A 21,414-nucleotide genomic window follows, 5' to 3' on the forward strand; every position below is an offset into this window, starting at 1 on the left:
TGTGTCTACATCTAACCTGGTCACACTAAGTGCTCTATATCGGCAACGAAGAGAAATTCAAAAGTGTAATTTACCTTATTCTAAAGCAGTTGTCTAAATCTTAAAAGTTGTGGCTCAATCAAATTATGTATTCTTAATTATTTTCATTGATCATATCGGATGATTCACCTAGTTCTACGGATTAAACTTAACCTGTTTCCCTGAAAATAAGACAGGGTCTTATATTAATTTTTGCTCCAAAACGTATTACTTTTTCACAGTTATAGCTGCCTGGACACTATTTAAATTGACTTTTTAATGAACTGTAACTAGGGCTTATTTTTTGAGTAGGGCTTATATTTCGAGCATCCTCAAAAAACCTGAAAAGTCCTGCTAGGGCTTATTTTCGGGGTAGGTCTTATTTTCAGGGAAAGAGGGTAGGTAAAAACTTCTTTGCTCTTATTGCACGGAAGGACAAAGGTTTATGGAAGCAAATGAATGCTACTATATTCACCAGTCATCACTCCTAGTGCAAAACAAGTTATATTCCAGTTTTCAGTATACAATCTGCAGAGTAGCTTAATGATTGATCTTCCCAGTATTAGCTAAAATGGCTGGCAATTGCTCTGGGAGATCACAGTCCACCAGAGACTGAAAGTCTTTGCCTTTTTGTGTTCCAGATTATCCTGAAGTGGACCGGCCTTCTGGTGAATTCTAAGCAGAACAACCCACTATATCTCAAAAACATCTGACCCAATGCATATAAGATAATCTTGTCTCCTGCTTCAAAGAGTCATATCAGAGCATGTCTTCACTGATAAATTTATCAAGGCATAACTGTCAATCCACCACTCAAAAGACAGAAAACACCAAATTTCTGCATATCTAGGTCAGCCAGTACCAGATCTATATAATAATTCAGATGTCATCTAACTACCAATGAATCTTGAGTGAGAACTTAGAACTTCATCTTCTGATTCACAGAAATACATCTAGTGAAATCACGAATGTAATATTTTTGTCACTACTAAACACAGCTGTTCTTCCCATCAAAAATATTTCGAAGTCTCTCTTTCTAGTCTTTAACTCTTTCTTGATGATATGGTATTGTTTGGATGATTTCCATTTGTATGAAGAGGAGAGAACTATTGCTTGATCTTTCTAGTCCTGACAAAAAGACCAGGAAACAGGAACGACATCAAATTCTGGGCCATTCTAGGCTCCAATCTCATTTGAAGAATCAACCCTGGAATAAATCTTTGATGGAAAATGCCTTACTTCACCATTCATCCTGAACCTTTTGACTCTTAGATCAGTCATAAGGACAATTTTAAATTTTTACTGCAACCTGATTTTGAGCCATCAGTGATTTGGTGAGTCAAAACGAAGAACAGAAAGCAGCAGGGACAGCACATTGAAGGCAAGTGAAGTCAGCCAACCTCCTCATAAGCTGACAAATGCCTAATTCTATAGCAAGAAAGCAGCCACATACTGCATTAATGGGAACCTTTACTTTTCTCCATTTCCATCTTCTTGCACCATATTCATTTGTGGTGAAACACATCAACAGAACAAAAATCAATGAAAACAAAGTAATAGCCTGATTTAATATAATAAAAGTACTATCTTTCTTAAGCGTTGTTTTTTCTTCATTTTCTATCACATCGTCCAACAAAAAATTATTACAAATTAAAAAAACCCTAAAAGCATCTCTATATTTTTCCACAGAAAAAAAATAGATTATCACATAAGCACACTTAAAATAATTCTTTTCATTTGGAACAGAGTCCAGTACTGTATGATAGAAGAACAACTGCAAGCTTTTTTCCCAACTATGAAGAAACTAGCTTATCTTAATTTTAAAGAATATTGTGCAGAATATTGTTTTACAAAATGGCTTCAAATAATGTTGCTTGTTTCCATAAATGCAATACTGCCCATAGATCCCTTTATTTAGAAGGTAATAAATTTGTTTTCTGCCTAATATGCACCAAAAAATATTACGAGTGTTTAATATTTAGCAGGAATGTGGCTACAAGAATTTGTCTTGACAAAATAATGACATACTTATTAAATTAACCTCCATATTAAATAGAGGTTAATTATTATTAAGTTTTTATTAAATAATAATTATTTATCATTAAATTAACCTCCATATGAGCACCAAATAGCTTGAAAATACTGTCCTTTGAAAAGGACAGTAAATAAACTCATATTTGTAAGTATATTACTAGTAGCACACCAGCTGATTTTTCCACTTCCAAAATTCTCAGACTTCTTCCATCTGCACACCCTAGTAACTGCCAGTACAGAGGATGCAGGACTCATCACACCTAATTTGAGAATCTATTTATCAGTACATTCTTATACTAATCAACATGTATCTAAACATAGAGTACCACTGACCTCCATGTGCATAATTGCTGTCAGCATAAGCACAAATGAATGTGGATGAATTTGTTTAGTTCAAAAGAGTCAATTTCTGACAAAAGTCTTGCTAAACTATTTTGTTGACCAAACTCTATAATGCTATCACACTGCCTAACATTGGTGTTTTTCTGTTCTGATTTTAAAACATTCTCAGCGATAATTTCTCTGGAGAAAATGAAACAAACACCAAAACCTTCATCATACATTATTTAAAATTATGACAATTTCTATTTAGGGAAATATTTTAAGTATCTTAACGAAAGTGCAGGTATTTAGGTGGCAAAAGGAAGGTATCCTGTCCCTTTATAAAGAAGTGTGATAGCCTACTTTTGGAATGGAAACATTATTTTAAAAACTACACAGCATATCATAAGCTATTTCTCACACTTTTTTTAGTAAAAACATCTGTTGTCTGCTGAGGCACACAAAGCATTACATTGATTTCAGTAAGATCATTTACAGATATGGCATTGCCTTACTTAATAAATTGGTTTTAAATTACAGTTGACACATTTTGGTTTTTATAACTAGATTAGCCTAGTACTAATGTAATTACACTGTAGCTGCTAGTTTGTTATCATTCATTTGCTCTCACATGATTGTATCAGATTTATAGAACAGTATTACTTAATTACATACTACAAAAATTTTGTAACTGCTGAGCTACTATCAAAAACTAGAATTGTGAAAATAATGAAATACACAGAACATGAATGTAATCTTTTAAAAGATGTACTTAAAAATCTGCATAGAAATAAAACAGAATACATTTGATATTTCAGTTTAATCTTCTAAGAAGCTTTGATAACTGTGAAGAACGGCATATTACAAAACACTAAGGAAACGCCCCACTTTGTGTATGTATTGCAGAACAGATGATAAAATTCTCAATTCATTGTGGATTTTCTCACTGGTTTCCAAAGTTCAATTTGTTCCTTTGTTTCTCTTGGTGAGAAGGTCCTGCCCAATCCCATCATTGAACTAGTCTTTAGTCCATTTTTTAATCTAATTCAAATAAAAGTGGGCAGGAGTGTGCTTTAAACACATTGCTCTATTAGATCGTCAGACCAGATATATTACAATCTTTTTTTGTGACAGTCAGAACACTTACTAGCTTTACCATGTTACCATTATATAAACAAAGTCAAATTGGACATGTATCACATTAAAAGAAAGTGTGACTTCTGGCTGATTATTATATGGTATGGATGCAGGACACTGCTAAGGTTATTACCCCTCAACTCAAATGTGGTAATTTTCTAGATTTTCATTTGAAAGTTTTTAGGGAATGTTCACAGGTACATTCTTAGGCTAGGAAGGAGAAAAGAAACATGTTTTGCAAGAAACTAGCTAGTCAAATTCCTGTCTGGTTGATGGAATGTTTTTATACAGCGAGGGTGATCCTGCAATATTAATTGTTCAGGTGCCTAGAGTCCTTGTATATGCATCTTTTTATTATTTAAATATTGAAATAAATAAATCATTTCACTTAAGCAACCAGCAATTAGATTTGTTAGAATTCTTTCATTAATTTTGATGGTGCTGAACCTCGGATCTGTTAAAAGACTCCAGAAGAATAAGTCAGTCATAGTCTCTTGTAACTTCTAAATGTAAATACTTCAGCTGCAAGAAATCAAAAGTTATCTAGATTTCTTTCATTCACTGGGTTTTTAAATAACTAATGGTGTATTAAATGCTTCACAGCAGAAGTCAGCACTCGGGTTTGGCTAAATAATAATTCAAAATTACAAGAACATGTATGTCGGTATACGAAGGTTCCACCCCAGAGGACGTTTCACAGAGGCTCAGAAAAAAATTAAAAGTAGCACAATTTCAAATATAATTACTGACACAATCTTAATGATCATGTTACAAATGTGATATAATACTTTGGTAAATACAGAAATTAGTAAAACCAGGAAGCTAAATGCTTTGATATATTTAAGATCAGGAGGAATGAACCATCATTATTTAATATCAACTTCAATTTTTAAATGCCAAGTTTCACTAAAAAGGGTAGGTCCTAGAGCACTTTAAATTTAAATGATTATGATGACTAGAAACAAAGGAAACAATAAACTTATGGATGTTAAAATGCCTCAAAAAAGCCAACTTACGCGGCAGCTTCTTGTTGTGACAACCCTTTGATATTCTTCACCAAATAATCATCTATGCCATCTTTGTCTTTGATCAAATGAATCCTAAATTTAAATGAAAAAAATTAAAAGGAAAACTGTGAGGTGCTAACATAGACTTCTGCAGCATGTATAATATATTAGTATTGCCAAGCAGAGCTAAATACTGAAATATTGACAAAGTAATATATCAGACATTCTATAAACATATACAAATATCTTTTAAATTTTTTGGTCTATAGCTATTCAAGCCTTTCTTTCTGAAAGAAAACAAAGTCAGTATTAGCTTTCAAGGAGCCGGTTATCTGATATTTATGCCTAATCTAGAAAAAAATATGTATTAGCTAAATCAATAATAATTCATTAAGCTATCCATACTTCAACTGTTTTCTAAACCAGAACCTTTACATTTTTGATAATCAGTATGGACTGGGGTGGTCCAATCTATTTTCTATTTAACTTTTTCAAAATTAATATAAAGAAAATTGACAAAAAAATCCTAAACCCAACTCAAAATGTTTTCCTTTATGCAATGCAGACTTTTAAGACTGCTCTCAGCTTTTCACAGTTTGAGCATCATATTGCAAAAGACAGTCCACTAAGAGGGTAATCCAAAGGGCATTAAAATAAACAGCAATGTTCCTAAAAATTTCAGGGTGCATGGATCTAATGTTAAGATATGAACTGTACATCATTTCACTTTTCACTTGAGACGTCATCTCTTCGCATCTCCATTCTGACGCACAAGAGATGCCTTGAATTTCAAAGGATTATATGCACTTACTGACCATAAAATGTATTTATATCGATTCTGATAGTGCCACAGTAGAGAATATTATCTTTTTAAAAGTAACGTGAATTTATTTTTATTCTCCTTTAAAAGAGGATAAAGATTGTCTGGTTAATCACTCAAAGATAAAAGAAATTCAACATTAGTGTTCCACATAAATCTATTACTTTCCTCTTTGTTTGTATTATGCTGCTGTCTTTCATTAAAGGGATGAGAGTAAATTCTTTTCATAATGTTCGCTAATATAAGCGTCATGCTCCTTATTGCTCTGAGAATGCTGAAGACGCTTCATGAGGTTCATTTAAATGAAAACAGAATAGCTAAGCAATGCAGAGATATTTTGACATGTCAGTATTTAAAACAATGTAATAGTGAAAACTTCCGGCACAAATAGGGCACTTAAATTTGTTCCAGAATTTACTACTACTGAGCTGCAACAACAGAGGCTTCTGTTTTCAAGCTGCACGTAACACAATCCCAGAAAAATGTACGGCTAATGGATATTGTCATAAAAATTCAGTTACAATCAATACCAAAAGTGAATCAATATAAAAATTTTCATACCAAAATAGTCACAATTTAGGAAGATACATAATGTCATTACGATACTGAAGATAAGGTAATTATCGTATATTTTAAACTGATGTAAAGCATATTTTGAGATACAATAGGTTTACATGAGGTAATAGAAAAATTGAAAAGCAGTATCTCTGGGTAATTAAATATGAACTATTCAATAGTCAACACAAAATGACTCCGTGGCTGACCTTTGTGTTTTAAGAGTACAAAAATGAGCTTTTAGCACATCAGTAGCATCTAGAGAACACACCAGATGAGGGGATAGGGGGGGAATCCAAACCCCCAAACTGAAATAACTACAAGTGAATTCCTAGGCATCACTGTCAGCTTTCTGCAAATTAATCTACACTGCAGTTAAAAATCATCTCAAGCTGGAACAAAGGAAAGCCTGATGCTTTCTCACTATCTTCTTAAAGATGTTTTAATAATTAAAAAAAAAAAAAAAAATTCAGGGGAAAAGCCCCCAGAACTATATACAGTTTAAAATTTCACCTACCTTATAGACAAGATATAAATTTCTGAGCTCTGACTGGAAACAAAAAAAACCAAAAGCAACAACTTGCACACCAATTACTGTTTATGTAAGTTCTGCAATACCCTGTGTTGGACTGATGCAACTATAAACATGGTCATCCATCATAAAGAATTTAAGTTACTGAAAATAATGAATACTTCTCTCATCCTGGCTGTTATTATTAATGATGTTAATGTAGTAATAACCAGAAAAGACAGGTAGATAGGAAAAAATACACAGTAGAAAATTCCGTCACCTCAAATAATCGTTATCTAAAATGCCTTGTTGTATGCAATGAGAATTAAAAACAATAAAAGTAATTAATGGGAATAACTGAGATCGTGACTCAGCATGGACAGTGTTTCTTAATAGTGAAATGAGGTGCGGATGGCACAGGCTAATAGGCATTGTTTCTTCCAGAAGTTGCCACTTGCTTTTTCCAAACTGTTTTAACCTTATTTCTCCAGTTTTTCCATGATGACTCACTGTATTTCATAAATAGTTTATAAAAGAGTCGAATTCACCTGTAAATTGACTCCTATTTAATTTTAAATTGATCACTTATTAAAAAGAAATGTATTTTAATCCAAGGGACACCTATCCCATAGTTAACATTTTACACATATAATTATTTCTATTACCAGTCTACACAGAAAAAAAAATAGATACTGTTTCTTTTTTTTTTTCCTAGAAATAGACTTACTGATAAATACACTGGGCTTTTTAATCAAAGAACAGTACAAAGTCGCAGAAAATATGAAGGACCAAGGTGATTCTCACACAACTTTCTATCCCCAGTGCCTATTCTCTTAACTCAGACACAAGTTGCTCAAAACTTCCTATTGAAGAAAGTGGCAGAGCTTTTCTTGCTCCAGTCACTATGCACGTACAGCATAGTCTAGACCATTACAGAATCACACATTTATTTTCTGCAAATAGGCACAACTTCTATAGGACTGCTGCAGAATGATCTTCTAGAACGTGGAACTCCCCAAGCAAAGGAACGAAATGAGCCTCCTATCTCTGGGGTGAGTTCTCCAGCAATGTTGTTACTGGAAAAAAGGATGGCTGCAAAGCACTGCTCCAGCCATAAAAGATTAAAATAAATAAATAAATAAATTGCAAGACATCACTGCATGTCTTTATTCTATCAACATGTGAGAGAACACCTACCAGTAGGAGATCCCTCAGAAAGTCTAGGCCCAAGGATACCATGTTTCTAGATCCTTACTGCTTTTACACATGGACATGCAGCTGTGCAACTTTAAGAAACAGCCACAATTCTTTCTGAAATGCAGGCAATTTCAGGTAAAAGAGCATACTGGGGCAGAGTGATAACTGGGAGACCAGTACTCGGTGAGGGAGCCAAAAATGTATGGATACAAGTAACTGAGAGAAGGAATGAGTACAACGGAATGGAAAGCCATGCAGGCATCTACAGAAAGAAGATGGCTTGCAAGTATGGCACTGTTGTTAACTCTCTCAGTTATTCAGTATAGGATAATGTTTTTCAAATCAGTTTTATTCATTATATTTTAAGACACAATAAACTGAATTTAAAAAAAAATTGTCTCTTCATCCAAATAAGCACATTTTCAGTGACCTACATTTGTATCAATGCAAGACAATATTTGCTAATTGGAAGTAACTTCCTACAGCTCTTGAAAGGGTTCTGAAAAATGATGATGAAATATCTACCCTAAACAGAACACATTTCCTTTTTTATTTTTTCCCTTCTTAATTATGAAACTTTCCTAAGAGAGATTTTTTCCTTGCCTCTGATTTTTGCAGTTTTAAATATTGCAAAAAAAACAAACATAATTTGTCACCTTGCCATAGCTGATTGAAGCTATTCACAGTGAAATGATACTCTGAAGGAAAAGAGGTACATACCTTGCAAAGTCTGATGAGGGGCAAGCAGTCTGCTCTAGGAACCTGGGATGCTCCCGTGGGCTTTGTAGGATCGCTTGAGGCAACACATTCATTTTAACTAAAACAAACAAACAAAACCAACATGACTTCAAACAGTGTCTTCCCAGTGATGCAGTTTCTATCCTTCTTGTGCTGCTTCCCAGTCAACTCTTATTTCCATTGCCTTACGTGTAGAACTGGACTCCAGTTCCACACAAATTGTGTCAGGCCTCAGAACTGCTTCACTAGGATATAATGCATAGGAATGGTCATGATCTTACTTTCAATGGTTTTCTCTCTTTCATGGGAGTGCTCTTGATTTGCACAGGGACACCTGATTCAGCAGCCTTTCTTGCATGTGATTCCCTGTGCTTCCTCAAGCTATCTCGGTCCAAGCATTAATAATATTTTAATACATAAGAGCATGAATGATGGAACATGTAGTATGCAATGCAACAACAGGCACTGTATTAACATTCAAAATAATACATAATTGTAACAGTAACAATCCTTTGAATAAAAAAATGTAAGTAATACTACTCTTACAACACAAGGTTTTACTTAAAGCAAAAGCTGAAAGCCACACAGGTATGTAGAATCGTCTAGCTCGTCATTTTGAAGTACATAAATGCTAATAGGACTTTTTTGTCACATAGAGCTACTGTGTTTTTTCCCCAAGTATTCAGTCTACACTTCCTACCATTAAAGTTTCAGCTGCCAGTTCCTTCATTTTGCATGTCTGTGATCTGAGGACGTTAGCAGCAGGAGCACCCTTACTTTTAAATTTGGTTTAATGTAGGTATTGCATGCCCTGCTGGTAGGCCTCAAGGCACAAACTTTTAATAGGGATGGGAAAACAGAATATAATAGGAAGGAGGGAATAATTTAACTATTTGCTACATTTATTCCCTGCAAAATATATTTCCTTTCACTAAATGCTAGATATGAATCATCTTGATACTGAATGATCAGCATCAGAGCAGCATATGTTTTACATATTAGTCTTCCTGGGATCAAAAGCCATTTAATTTATGAAAAATTTTGCTACAGTTAGTGTAAAGCAATTTTTAAAATTGTATTACTTAGACTGGAATAACAAAGACAATTTTAGGTTAAAAAGATGAGAGGATATGATGTTTATTTTAGGTCTTAGTACTAATGATAACATTTGTTACAGAAAAAAAAATATTATTTATAAATAAACTGATCTACAATCAGACACAGGAACATTTTACACAAGTGTCACCAAAAAAAAAAATCAATAGAATGAAAACATATGGGTAATTCATCACTATGAAATATTATACTTTTTAAAGAGAATGACAGGTTTGTATCCAGCAGCAATTTAGAAAGGAAAATCTCCTTTTAGGAAAATGCTATTCAGTGAGAAATAGTAAATAAACTTTGGAACAACAATACTGAATCTCAGAGAAGATCAAAAGCTTTCTACAAGCCTCTTGGTTTTGAAGCATTAGGTGAGGAGAAGCAAACAGACCATATCTTAAAGGCAGCTGTTGAATCTGGCAATACAGGAGAGCTGACCATCAGTAGCCATGGGGCAAAAAACGCAGAGGAAAGCAACTGAAAGGAAGCCCTGAAAGCCCTGGTAGAGCTACTGCAACCATAAAAAGCTCTTGCTGGGAAGGTGTGGTCTCTGACACGGCACAGGTCTGAGGCTCCAGGTTGCTCCCACATGGGACCTGACTGGAGCATCCAATAGCTCTTTGCTGGGCCCATGCTCCAGGTTCCCACCTCACAGAGATCAAGTATGTGATAAGCTAGGCTGGCACGCACACGGGTCTCACACTAACATGAGAAATATGCAGACATTTTTTTGAGTCCATTACTGCTTCACAAGGATTAAAACTGTTGCCCTGACTCCTATTTCAAACTCAAAGCTTGGGGAAAAACAACGACAACCAACAAAAAACCCCAACCAACAACAACAACAACAACCAACCAAACAGACAAACAAACAACAACAACAACAAACCAAAACAAACAACCCACATCGAAAAACCTACACCATAATAATATCAATTTCATTTTTATTTTAGAGGTGGGAAGTTGCTTTCAGTGAAATGGATGGTGTTTTCCCTCATTTCCAAGGTAACTAATCTTCACAGGTAAATTACAACCACAGAGGCACGTGACAGAGGTATAAGCAAACATATTATTCCGAAATATTTGCTATTACATTCACATAACTTTCTTTGCTGATCGGTTAGAGATTGCTCACCCCTTTACATTTTGCTCCATTATCGCAAGTCCCAAGCCACAATCTCATTTACTTAATCAAACATCCACAGAACTCAGCAAAAGCCAAGACAGCGCAGTTTGTTTCTACCGAAGCGCTACATTTAATCACATGATCAGGGGAATCTCCCCGCAGGCTGGAATCGCCCCAACAGAGTTGAAGCTAAAGGTAAAATGCAAATTGATTGTAACGGCCTTCCCCAGCATGTTTTAGGAAACATGTTGGCTGCCACCTAGCTCTTCCTGCACATTTCCTTCTCACCAGAGGCTGCTTCCCAGGAAGGGAAGCAGTGTAGGAAGCAGGCATGGCTACATCCACACACCTTTGCAGACACACATGCTGCTGTCTTGCACCTCACAAAATAAAAGGATGTCAGACAGACTTACAGACGCACCACATTATTGTGCTGAAAGTGCTGTTGTGATTGACTGAAAAACACAATACATTTTTAAAGTCTATAGCCAGTATTACAGATGTAATATGTTCCACATAACCTGGAGGAGTTCACAGCCCCAACCAGTGCTTGGTTTGGCAGCGCTCAAGCCGTACATCCTGAACCTCCTCCAGCGCTGTGGCTGTGGCGAGCACAGGCAGCTGTTTCCCTTACCTGTGAACCACCCAATATGCTACATACCCTCAACTGTTGGTCCTGCTACTGTCTAAGCCCCTTAGAAACCAAACAAACAAAACCCCACAAAACAGCAAACAAACCAACCCCCAAACAAACCAGACAAACGAAAACAAAGCCCCAAACGCACCACCACCACCCACCAGTTAGCTGCAGTTCCTGGTTGCTGGACGAGCTCTCCCCGGCGGCCCCGCCGCACTGGCCTTTACTGGCTCCGTTGCTCCCCGGGGCCGCTAGCGGCGGGTGCCGGTGCCGGTCAGCGCTGAGGGGGCAGCCGGTGGCGGCCCCTTCTGCCCCCGTGCGCCGGCACCGACCCCGCGCTGCCCGGCCCGCCTCGGCCACGGTGCCGCCGCCTGCAGCCGGGCGGCTCCGCGGGACGCCCGCGGCCTCGCCAAGGCGACGGGGGCGGGCGCCGCTGAGGGACGGCCCGCCGGCTGCCCCCAGCCCGGCCGCGCCAGGCCCAGCCGCCCGCCCGAGGCCGTCCCGGGGTGAGGCAGCTCTGAGGAACAAGCCCAGCGGTTCTCTCATGGCACAGGCGTGCGGGCCAGGGGAGCCGCCAAGCCGGGTTTAAAGCAAAGGCGGCGGATGTGAGAAGTGAGCTGGAGGTGCTCAGCAGGTCTTTGCGTGCTTGCTTGGAGCTCAAACGGGAATGTCTCTCAGAGCTAAGTGACTTTCTGAAGTTGGCAAGCAAAGAATCGATGGCAATGTCATATTGATGCTAAAAGGAAGGCTGGTGGGCACTCAGGTGACAGATGAACGCTTGCAGTGAGCAGGCTTTTTTTCTTTCAGGATCTTCTCCAACGTTCTTCAGGACCAGAGATTTTTCAGTAGCCTCTATTCTCCTGTTGGAAACTTGACACCAGCAGAGGAGGCCATTTTTTAGCACAGATTTGACCTAGTTTTTATTGCTAAAACTGGTTGGAAAACTGGAATGTCAAAATCAATTGTTATAATCTATTTTGGAAGGATCAAGTGGACACAAAGCACTTGAAAAATGGCATTATCTGTTTCTGAGCTGATGGCAATTGGAAGCAAATGATCTTCAATGTTTATGGGTCAATGTTCTAGCAGCTAAGTCAGAAGTTGACAGGGTACTTAGCTGATATCAAATCACACTAGAGAACAGCATGACCTATGCATTATCCATCTACAACATATAGGGAAAACACTGCTGTACTGAGGTGAATTTCAAATGGAGTGACATATGCTGGAGTTCTCATGCTGCCAGTGCTAAAATGTACTTGGAATTTCAAAATATTTTCGATGTCAGTTTCCCAACTCAGAAAGTGTTGCACCCAACACAGGGGAATTCTATACTAGACCTTATCTTGATAGATGAAAAGGAACTGATCATGGAACTAAAAATTAACTGATAATGATTTGATCACATTTGTTATGTGCAAACAGAATTAAGTCCAAAGCAATAATATATATATTCTTACTGCCTTGAAAGGGCTAATTTTGTAAAGGTGAAAGCTATTGTAAGGTAAATCTGTTGAGAGAAAGAATTTGATCTGAAATGGGAGAAGAATAATTGGAACCATTTAAGGATGTTAGCCTAGGTACCCCCAAAGCCATAATCCCACAACTAAGGAATACATTTGCTGAAAAGCCATGGTGGTTTACAAGTAAAACATCCATGAAACAGAAGAAGGGATGTGGTATCATACATGTACACTGGAAGCTAGGAATCATGGAAAAAATGTACTGTGGGAGGTAAAAGGTTGTAAGGGAAATATACATATGGTCAACAGAGTTAAAATGAGGAAAAATAAACTTGTTTTCAAGTATAGGATGTAAGAAATTATCTGAATAGTGAGCACACCCTATTAAGGGATGAAGATGTCAGCTTTAACCATAATTAGTGACAAACTTGGAATGTTAAAACATCTACATATTTCTTGTGTGCATTTGGGAAGATGGCAGCTGATATACTTATGTTGTATGGTACTGAAGAGTTGTTTTCTATATCCAATGATAATGCAGGAGGACGTTTCAACTTCAGTTGCTAATAGAAAGCTGGCATCAGAGAGTTTTGAATGAACGTGTCAAAAAGTTTTATGTGCTATCAATTTTCATATTCAGAAGGTCTTGGAACACCAAGACATTTACATAAAGTGGCATAAGCTAGTATTGTTCTAATACTTTTAAGTAATAAATGGGGTAACAGGCATTTGTCAATGTGGCACTGGTCACAGGCAAAGTACAGAACAAGCAATATAAAACTCAGTTAACTCAGAATTTAAAAGAAGACAGATAATTCCAGTTAACCTGGGCTTCTGCTAAATATATATATATCCTGGCAGAAAAATAGAGCCTGGCAAACAGACTTTGTTTTCTTAATGGGGCTGCAGGTTCGCATATTGGTGCAATTTAGTTAGACTTCAGTAAAGCATTTGACTTATCATATGGCTTTTTGGATGAAACACTTCAATGATACAGTTATTTGTATCCTATACATAAACTTACAAAGAAAACTTATAAAAACTGAAAACATAAACCAGCAGATTTCAAACTACTGGTGATATTCTGCAATGATATCTCAAGTATTTCACAAGCTACCATTTTACACTATGGCTACATCTTCCATGTTAAGCATATATAAATCATTTGACTTGAAATAGAACTAAGATTTTTTTTAATAGAGATGTGTTTAGAGGTTCCTGGATGCCAAACATTATGTAACTTAGACAGGACACTCTTTAACAAAGAACAAAAGGCAGTCTACATCTATATAGTAATATGAAGAGGCAGTGGCCTTTCTGTGGTTAAGGATGAAACCAATTCCTGTTACAATGCTGTGTTGTAGCACCAATATAATTGGTCCAGAAATGTCTGGCCTGCAAGTCCTGAAGGGGAAAAAGTGTCTGTTCATGGAAAAAAAAAAAAATTTCAATTGCTAACGCTTTGTTCTTATCCTTGGGGTAGGTCTTCTTCCAATCCTGTAAGCAATGATAATGTCCAAGGAAGGGTAATATTTTATAGCAGATCAACTTTGTAAAAACTGTTTGTGTGATTTTTTTTTTTTTTTTTGAGTAAAAGTTGATGTTCACGTGTTGGCGTATACAAAAATGTAATCTGGAGAGGCAAAATGTGCAATATATTGATCATTCTGAGCAACTGATACCCTTAGGAAATGTGTTTGTGCAGCTTTAATGGTTGCATGAAAATGTAATTGCTAATATACTGTCTGAGCTTAAATGCAGCAATGCCAAAAACTTACCAGAACATATCTGGAGACTCTTGAATACTGCTCATAACACTAGTCAAGGATCTGTGCACTATTACTTTAATTATATCCCTCTCTCCCTCTCTCCCTCTCTCTCTCTCTATATATATATATATGTATATGTAAAGTAAATGGCACTACAGTTGATAAAAGACAGTGTAATGATTCTTGTAGGTTTTTTAATTTCCTAAGGCATTCCTCATCTTCAAATTGTCCCTCAGCTTTAAATTAAAGTACTGGAGGCAGCACAATATTATTCAAGCTTTTTTTTGACTTCTGCCCAACTGTTCATCTTTGGTCCCTGGTAGTTTTGATTTTCCTATTATCTGTTAATCTCTCCACTGCAGAAAAAGAAAAAGAATTGAAGTGTCCTGACTCCTCTAGAAGAGGGGAAAGAGAGAAAGACTTGGTGAAAACTAAAGTGATCATGGAGAAAAATATGAAAAAAGCAAATGAGGAGAAAAGGTTGAAGTGTCAAAAATACAAAACCAAGGCACTGAAGGGGGGCAACAGTGATGATGCTACTGGGCAGCAATAAATGTACATAGATGTACAAAAGCTAATGCTGGTTGCGGTGGCTGCAGGTGTGGAGACATGACAGGCTGATGGAATAGAAATAATCTCTAAAGTTGCCAGGTTTTCTTTAGTCAAACTTCCTCCTCCAATTAGAAGATTCTGCAACTCTTTGAGACCTTGGATGGCACACTATGGTAGGTGCTGGTTTGGCATGAACTTTAACCAAAAGCTGACTGTGGCACTACAGTTGTTTTTCATGTGAAGTGAAATACTCTGATTTTTTCTTTATGGCAAATACATATTTAGATCTGAATAATATCTCACTGACTAAAGACTTCTACTACCTTTCTAATGCAGCACTTGCATCTTGTTTAACCAGCTTCAGCAATGCCTCTACATCATGTATCTCCGCTTCTAGTTTTCTGTTTGAGTGATGAGATGGAGACAGCAGTGCTGAGGAAGATCAAACAAATGTTCAATGTAAAAATTACTATAAGGATCTCTAGCATGATATTCGTTATAATTATGATTCAATATACTAGGTCACTGTCAAGTTCCATTGCTGGCACAACAGGCTCAGGAAAGAGCCAAATATTTGAAAGGGCAAAAAATTATCCCCTTCAGGTCTTATTGTTCTGCATACGTAGAAATTTGAGTTTTGTGTTGTTAAAAAGAGTGTAGAAACATTCATTTGCAGTCTGGAAGGTTCAGAGATACTGTACTTCGATTTTATGGCTGTAACAAATGATAATTGGATTCAGGGTAACCTAACACATTTCAAAGGTGTCTCAATGAGTGTTTCTTTCACCTGAGAGACACATACAGGATAAACAAAGAGGTACCGTTGTACAAAGGTTTTATTAGCATTTGCTTGTGATCACCTTATGCGTGATAGACTTGCAAGTAATACTGCTTTCCAAAACTCATGCTGTTAAATCTTTTATATCATGGCACTGTAGGTCCTATATTTTACATGCATTACAGAGAAAACTGTCCCAGCATACACTTCATATGTTTGTTTCTGCTCCCTTTCCCACGCCCTCTCTTTAACAAACCAAAATGTATCCCATTAATATCTCCTCCTGGTTTTGTGGTAATGTTTACTTATTTCACCTATTAGTACTTACAGATTTATAGGTATGCATTGGATATATTTTCGTCTGCTGAAACATTTGTACATTATCAGCTTATTTGTTTTGCCTGCTTTTGAAAGCTGTCTAGAAAGATTTATATAAAAAGTTAATCAAACTACATCACTGACTTGGCCCATCACTACAACTTTTTCATCACTATAACAATATCCATATGACATGTAGCTTATCATCATGAATTATGGGGGAAAGGATAAACAACCCATTAAGAAATTAAAGGCCCACAAAAGTACAGTTTGATAAAGGATAAAAAAACCCCACAGGGTACATATAATAAGATCTCTCTCCCCAGAAGAGTGATTGTTATCTTTCTTTCATGAGCGTCAAAGACCTGGAGCTTCTCAGTGCCTCAGGCAAGTGAGTTTGAAGGTCTCCTTCATGATTGAATGGAAAATAGTAATCAGAATTAGGTTAAGATCATTTATAGTATAGAGCATTTAAAAAAATGTTTTATGCGGAGAACTGATATTAGTAACTGATAGAAACAACCACTGTAATCACATTTAGAAAATTTTACTGTGTTTTGTGTATTCAGTGTGTCATTTGTCTGTTTATTCTGGTGTATGTTGGGACAAGCTTTGTTTCATGGAGAACTGAGCAAAATAGCTCTAATACATAAGTTTGTATAGTCTTGATTCTGTAATCCATGTAAACCTATGTAAAAGAACAGTGACTTACAGATAAAGATGTCTTTACAACACCAAGATAAGTAAGTTATTCTTAAACAAGTTTTCATTTTCTGAGACAAAATATACAGTGAATATCCTTACTGTACATTAATTAAATATGTCTTCCTTTATACTAATTTAAAACAGTACTATTTACAGCCTTCCAGATTCCTCTGAGTGATTTTCATTCTGTATGTGGTATGACTTGTGGCTGAACGAGAATTTAACTAAATCAAAGGAAGTGCGATCAAAATGAATGACTTAAGTGATGACAATAGAATTATCCTGTACAGTTCCCTTCTTCTTCTGATAGATCATGCTTAAAGTGGTGAAAAGTCATTTGAGATAATCAGAAAGATTGCTAGCAAAAAGTGCTAATATTAATTTGCACTGTAGTATAATTTTTTTTCCCCCAGTAAGTTGGAACACTAAAGCTTGGCACTTGGTCTTTGAAGATCGTTTGTTCTTAATAGCTATTAAACTCTTCTTCCATAATTGTTTTCTAGTTCTGTTCACACCTGTTGATTGCCTCTCATTTCAAACACTGACACAGACAAGTAACTACATTTCATGATGGGGCCTAGCCCTGAGACCTTTGTGTTCTACTGCAGTGTAAATGAGAAATAACAATGTTAACTGCATAAAACAGATGTCTTTTGAGGTCAGGACATCTGAAGTTCTCTTTCTAGCTGACTTCTGGAACGCTGTCAGTGACAGCCAGCATTGCCTTTGGCCCATTCTCTGTTGGCCTGTGGTTTATATATTGTATTTCATGTGGGAGAGTACTCAGCAGAGACTTGCCTACATTTTAAATACTCACTCACTGAGGTTTATAACTTAAAGTAGCAGGAGTGAAAGAGGCATGGAAAGGCCAAATGTTGTGTTGTTATGTAGTCCTAAAACATTTAGCGTATCAAGCCAGAGATAGATCAAATCCTTTGGGTTCAGTAGGTCTGGGGATTAATGGATGTTTTTGTTCCCATAGGCAAACTCTTTTGTATCCATAAGGCTAAGAAGTGTTGCTCTTTTTAGGTATAGTAGATGTTTAAATTGAACTTCGGAAACTTTGGGGTTGAAAAGCACTTTATACAGAATACGCTTCCACATTAAGTACTTCTAGGTACATACCTCCAAACTGAACTTAAAATTATGCACTGTAATTAAAACCATTGCATTATAGTAATGTAATTTTGTCTTAGTGTTCTTACCAAATTATTTTATGGAAATTTCTGGTACATTACATTGCTGTTATCAACCAGCCACAAAAGTGATACTGAAATTCTAGTGGAGGCTATTTTAACATTTCCTATCAGTGACATAAATATAGGCTTCATTATTAATTGTAGCTGATTAGCCACAAGGCAAACATCTAATTAAACCTTGAGAGACAATAACATTGCACATAAATTATCCATTTAAGAGCACATAGGTCTTTAGATTTGATTAAAAATTGTTTAACCAATAACCACACATCTTAAGCTCAATCTGTATTTGCACAGATTTGAAGTCAGAAAATCCCCTAGTGCATTGCTGGGGTTTTTTTGAACATTTGTTTCTTGATGCATTTTGATTTGTATTTACTTACCACTTGTTCATGTTGCTTTCCCGATTAGTGGGACTGCCACTCAAATAATGGATTAACAATTGATTTTAAAAGCTCTATCGAATTACTTACTTTTAAAATTATTCCAAAATAGTCTAAAAGGTACATTAGGTGGTCATGGGATTCAGAAAGACAAAGATCAAAACAAATACAATGTTATATTGCTATATATTGAGGGTTTCTGTTTGAATTATTTTTGTCCCTATACAGCTGTTTTCGATTCTAGTACTGAGAATTTTTTTCTTTCCTACAAGAATACATGCTTATTCTTTTATACATTTTTCTGAACACTGGCAAATTAAATGCATCTGTGAGTATGAAATTAAGATTCAAGCAACAAGATGACTGCTTAACAAAATGCTCTATGAGTCTTAACATCCAATTTTCCTTAAAAGGCCACATACTTTCCATGGGCTTGAACAGATCATTATCTGCTCTGTGAAGTAATCTTGAGAAGTGGGAACACCCTTAAAATACTCATGGTCAGTCATAAGCTTTGTGGGCAGGTCATTTTTCTTCAGCATATGTCATCTACCCACTACATTTTCTGAATAACATAGACTGAGGCAAACATATCTGACGAGTAGGTGAAGAAAACAAAACTACCTGACAAAAAGAAAGATGGTTTTGATAACGCAGTGCACCGATTCTTATTTCATATGATTTTAAGACTTACAGCTCACACTCAGAAGTATTTGATACTGAATGCTATTTCACTATCCTATGGTAGTATATAAGGAAGCATGATCTGTGGTGTACTTGATTTTACCTTCAGTGTACTTCTATTTATGTAAAAAAATTACAGAACTATGAAACACATTTATGTGTATCAGAAATTGCAAATATTTTCTGAAAATCAATGCCAGTCCACACGCCTGTCTTCTTCTTTACCTGGATATTATCTGTGTAGGTAGTACTCTCAGAGCAGGGATCTTGCCTCTCTATTTTAAAACTGCCTTATTTTTAGGAGTACTAGAAAGACAACCTCTACTTAATTGTGGGATGAAAACACTTCTGAATATCAGTCTTGTGGAGTACTACTAAAGCGTTGCAACTAATAACTGCTACTGCTAAGATTTTTAAACCACACAGGCTACTATTTCTTATAATGGATATTTTTTTAAGAAATTCCTGAGCTTAAGTACATGAACTCCACCAAAGCAACCAGTATGAGGGCTAAACTTCCTAGGTCAGGTAGGCCCTCTAATATCTCAAAGTTTCCCTTTAGGTTTAGGGATAGGCTCTGGGACTGCTTTCCTATGTATATATATTTTTTAAATATTATTTTAGATTTGTAAAGTGGAGGAAAACCAGCTAGAAATCAATTATCAAACAAAAGCAGAAAACAAAACAAAACACACACAAGAAAAAAACAAACCCCAAAAGCTGAAATACAGTAGATTTGCACAACTGCCTGTGAAATTAAATGTAGGTTACTTCATTCATGTACAAAGATCGTTAGCTGGCAAATGAAAACGTGCTGCTGTGAAGCACATCACATTCATATATAATTGAAGCACCTGAGAATAAAATACTGAGGCGCAATAGGTGACAACTGATAAAACAAGAGAAGAAGTATAAAACAGGATACAAAACTCTGGGGAGGATAGAGAACATCTAACACAGGCTGAAGAACCCACAATAACTGTATCTAAGTTACCAGATAATATAAAAATAACAGCTGAACTGCTGAAGCCAGAGAATTCAGTGAAGCACAGAGCTTCTTTTGGAATGATATGCTACTGGAATCAGTAACATTTGCCTGATTTTCTTCACTACCATGCAAAGACGAGGAAGATTTTTAACTAGTTGCAAGATGTCCAGAACAGGGAAGCAGCAGTTCGCCAGCATAAGCCACTGTCCCTGTGTCCCTAGAACAGCTTCACTCATTCTTTATGGATCTGCTTCAAAAGAAAGTGGTGGTGGAGGTGACATATATTGTCCCTCAATTTGCAGGAGTAACTTGAGTTAATACTGATCCAGTTAAGCCTTGCCCTTTTTCTTCTTGCTTATCTAGTCAAAGTAACATCTTTTGGAGAGTGAAATTGAAGGCAGCTGCTGGCAATGACAGTTTAGGACCGTGAATCCTGAAAAAGACATATTGCTATGGTAATAGCTGATCTTGGATCTATGTGCAGTTGCAGTAGGCTTTGACGTAAATGCCTTTGTCTTGTGGTGGCCACATGGCCAAAAACATTGAGTCAAATTCTTTTCTAAATATGAAACAGAAGTTTGTATCATACAGTTTCTTATGAATTAGGTTTTGGCAGAGCATGCTGTTTATTGAAAATGGATGTTCTTGGCATTGATTCTTCTGTATTGTAACTGTAGTACACATGTATCTAGCATTTTTACACCACAGTTTCCTCAGACTCAAAGAAATCAGGCATATTGTCTACCTTGCTCTATCCTGGCCATCATTTTTCCACAAATACACAGGCCTTCTGAATTTTAAATCTCTCAGCCCCAGAAAGAAGAGAGGATGATGCTAATAGCTCCTTTTCTTGGAATTTGACTGTGAATTCAAAACCTTTGTAACATTTTATTATGTCATAACAACATCAGTCTTTAGATATGTCTTAAATGTTGTTAGATAGTAATATATGCTATTAGAGGGTGATTAATGATAATTCCTTTGAACAATGTTATTTAAACAGTTTCAGCTAAGTACATAATATTTCGGTCTAGAAACAAGCTGCGCTGAAATTGTAGTTTAGTAATATGGCTCAGCTGGGAGATAGATTAAGGCAGTTTTCAAGATAATACTTTGAGTTTACGGCAAGAAAGATTAGAAGCTAACATGCATAATGAAATTCAACATTGTCTCCTGCTGGATGATACACTGTAATGTACACAGCTGCCTTTGATCTTGGATTCTTTGAGAGGAATTTCTGGTCTCCAAAACCCAGAATAGAGGATTCAGCCAGGATGTGCCTGTGCCTCATTGAAGTAACTGGTCAATAACTAGTAAAGCCAGAGGATGACATCCCAAAGAATGAAGTGTCTTGTTGCTTGGGACAGAAT

General features: G+C 36.4%; 1 protein-coding gene across 2 annotated transcripts in view; it reads right to left on the reverse strand.

The window, feature by feature from the left end:
* Positions 1–21,414, reverse strand: part of TTC29 (tetratricopeptide repeat domain 29) — a 148,565-nt gene that overhangs the window by 118,419 nt on the left and 8,732 nt on the right. For both annotated transcript variants that reach the window (XM_082050592.1, XM_082050593.1), the window contains exons 2-3: positions 8,321–8,417; positions 4,527–4,610 (exon numbers count right to left, since the gene is read on the reverse strand). In XM_082050592.1, coding sequence (XP_081906718.1) covers positions 4,527–4,610; positions 8,321–8,412 — 176 coding nt within the window. In that variant the 5' untranslated portion in view covers positions 8,413–8,417. The remainder of the gene's footprint in view (positions 1–4,526; positions 4,611–8,320; positions 8,418–21,414) is intronic.

The sequence above is a fragment of the Streptopelia decaocto genome, assembly GCF_964273445.1.
Source record: "Streptopelia decaocto genome assembly, chromosome: 4".
Lineage (NCBI taxonomy): Eukaryota > Metazoa > Chordata > Aves > Columbiformes > Columbidae > Streptopelia > Streptopelia decaocto.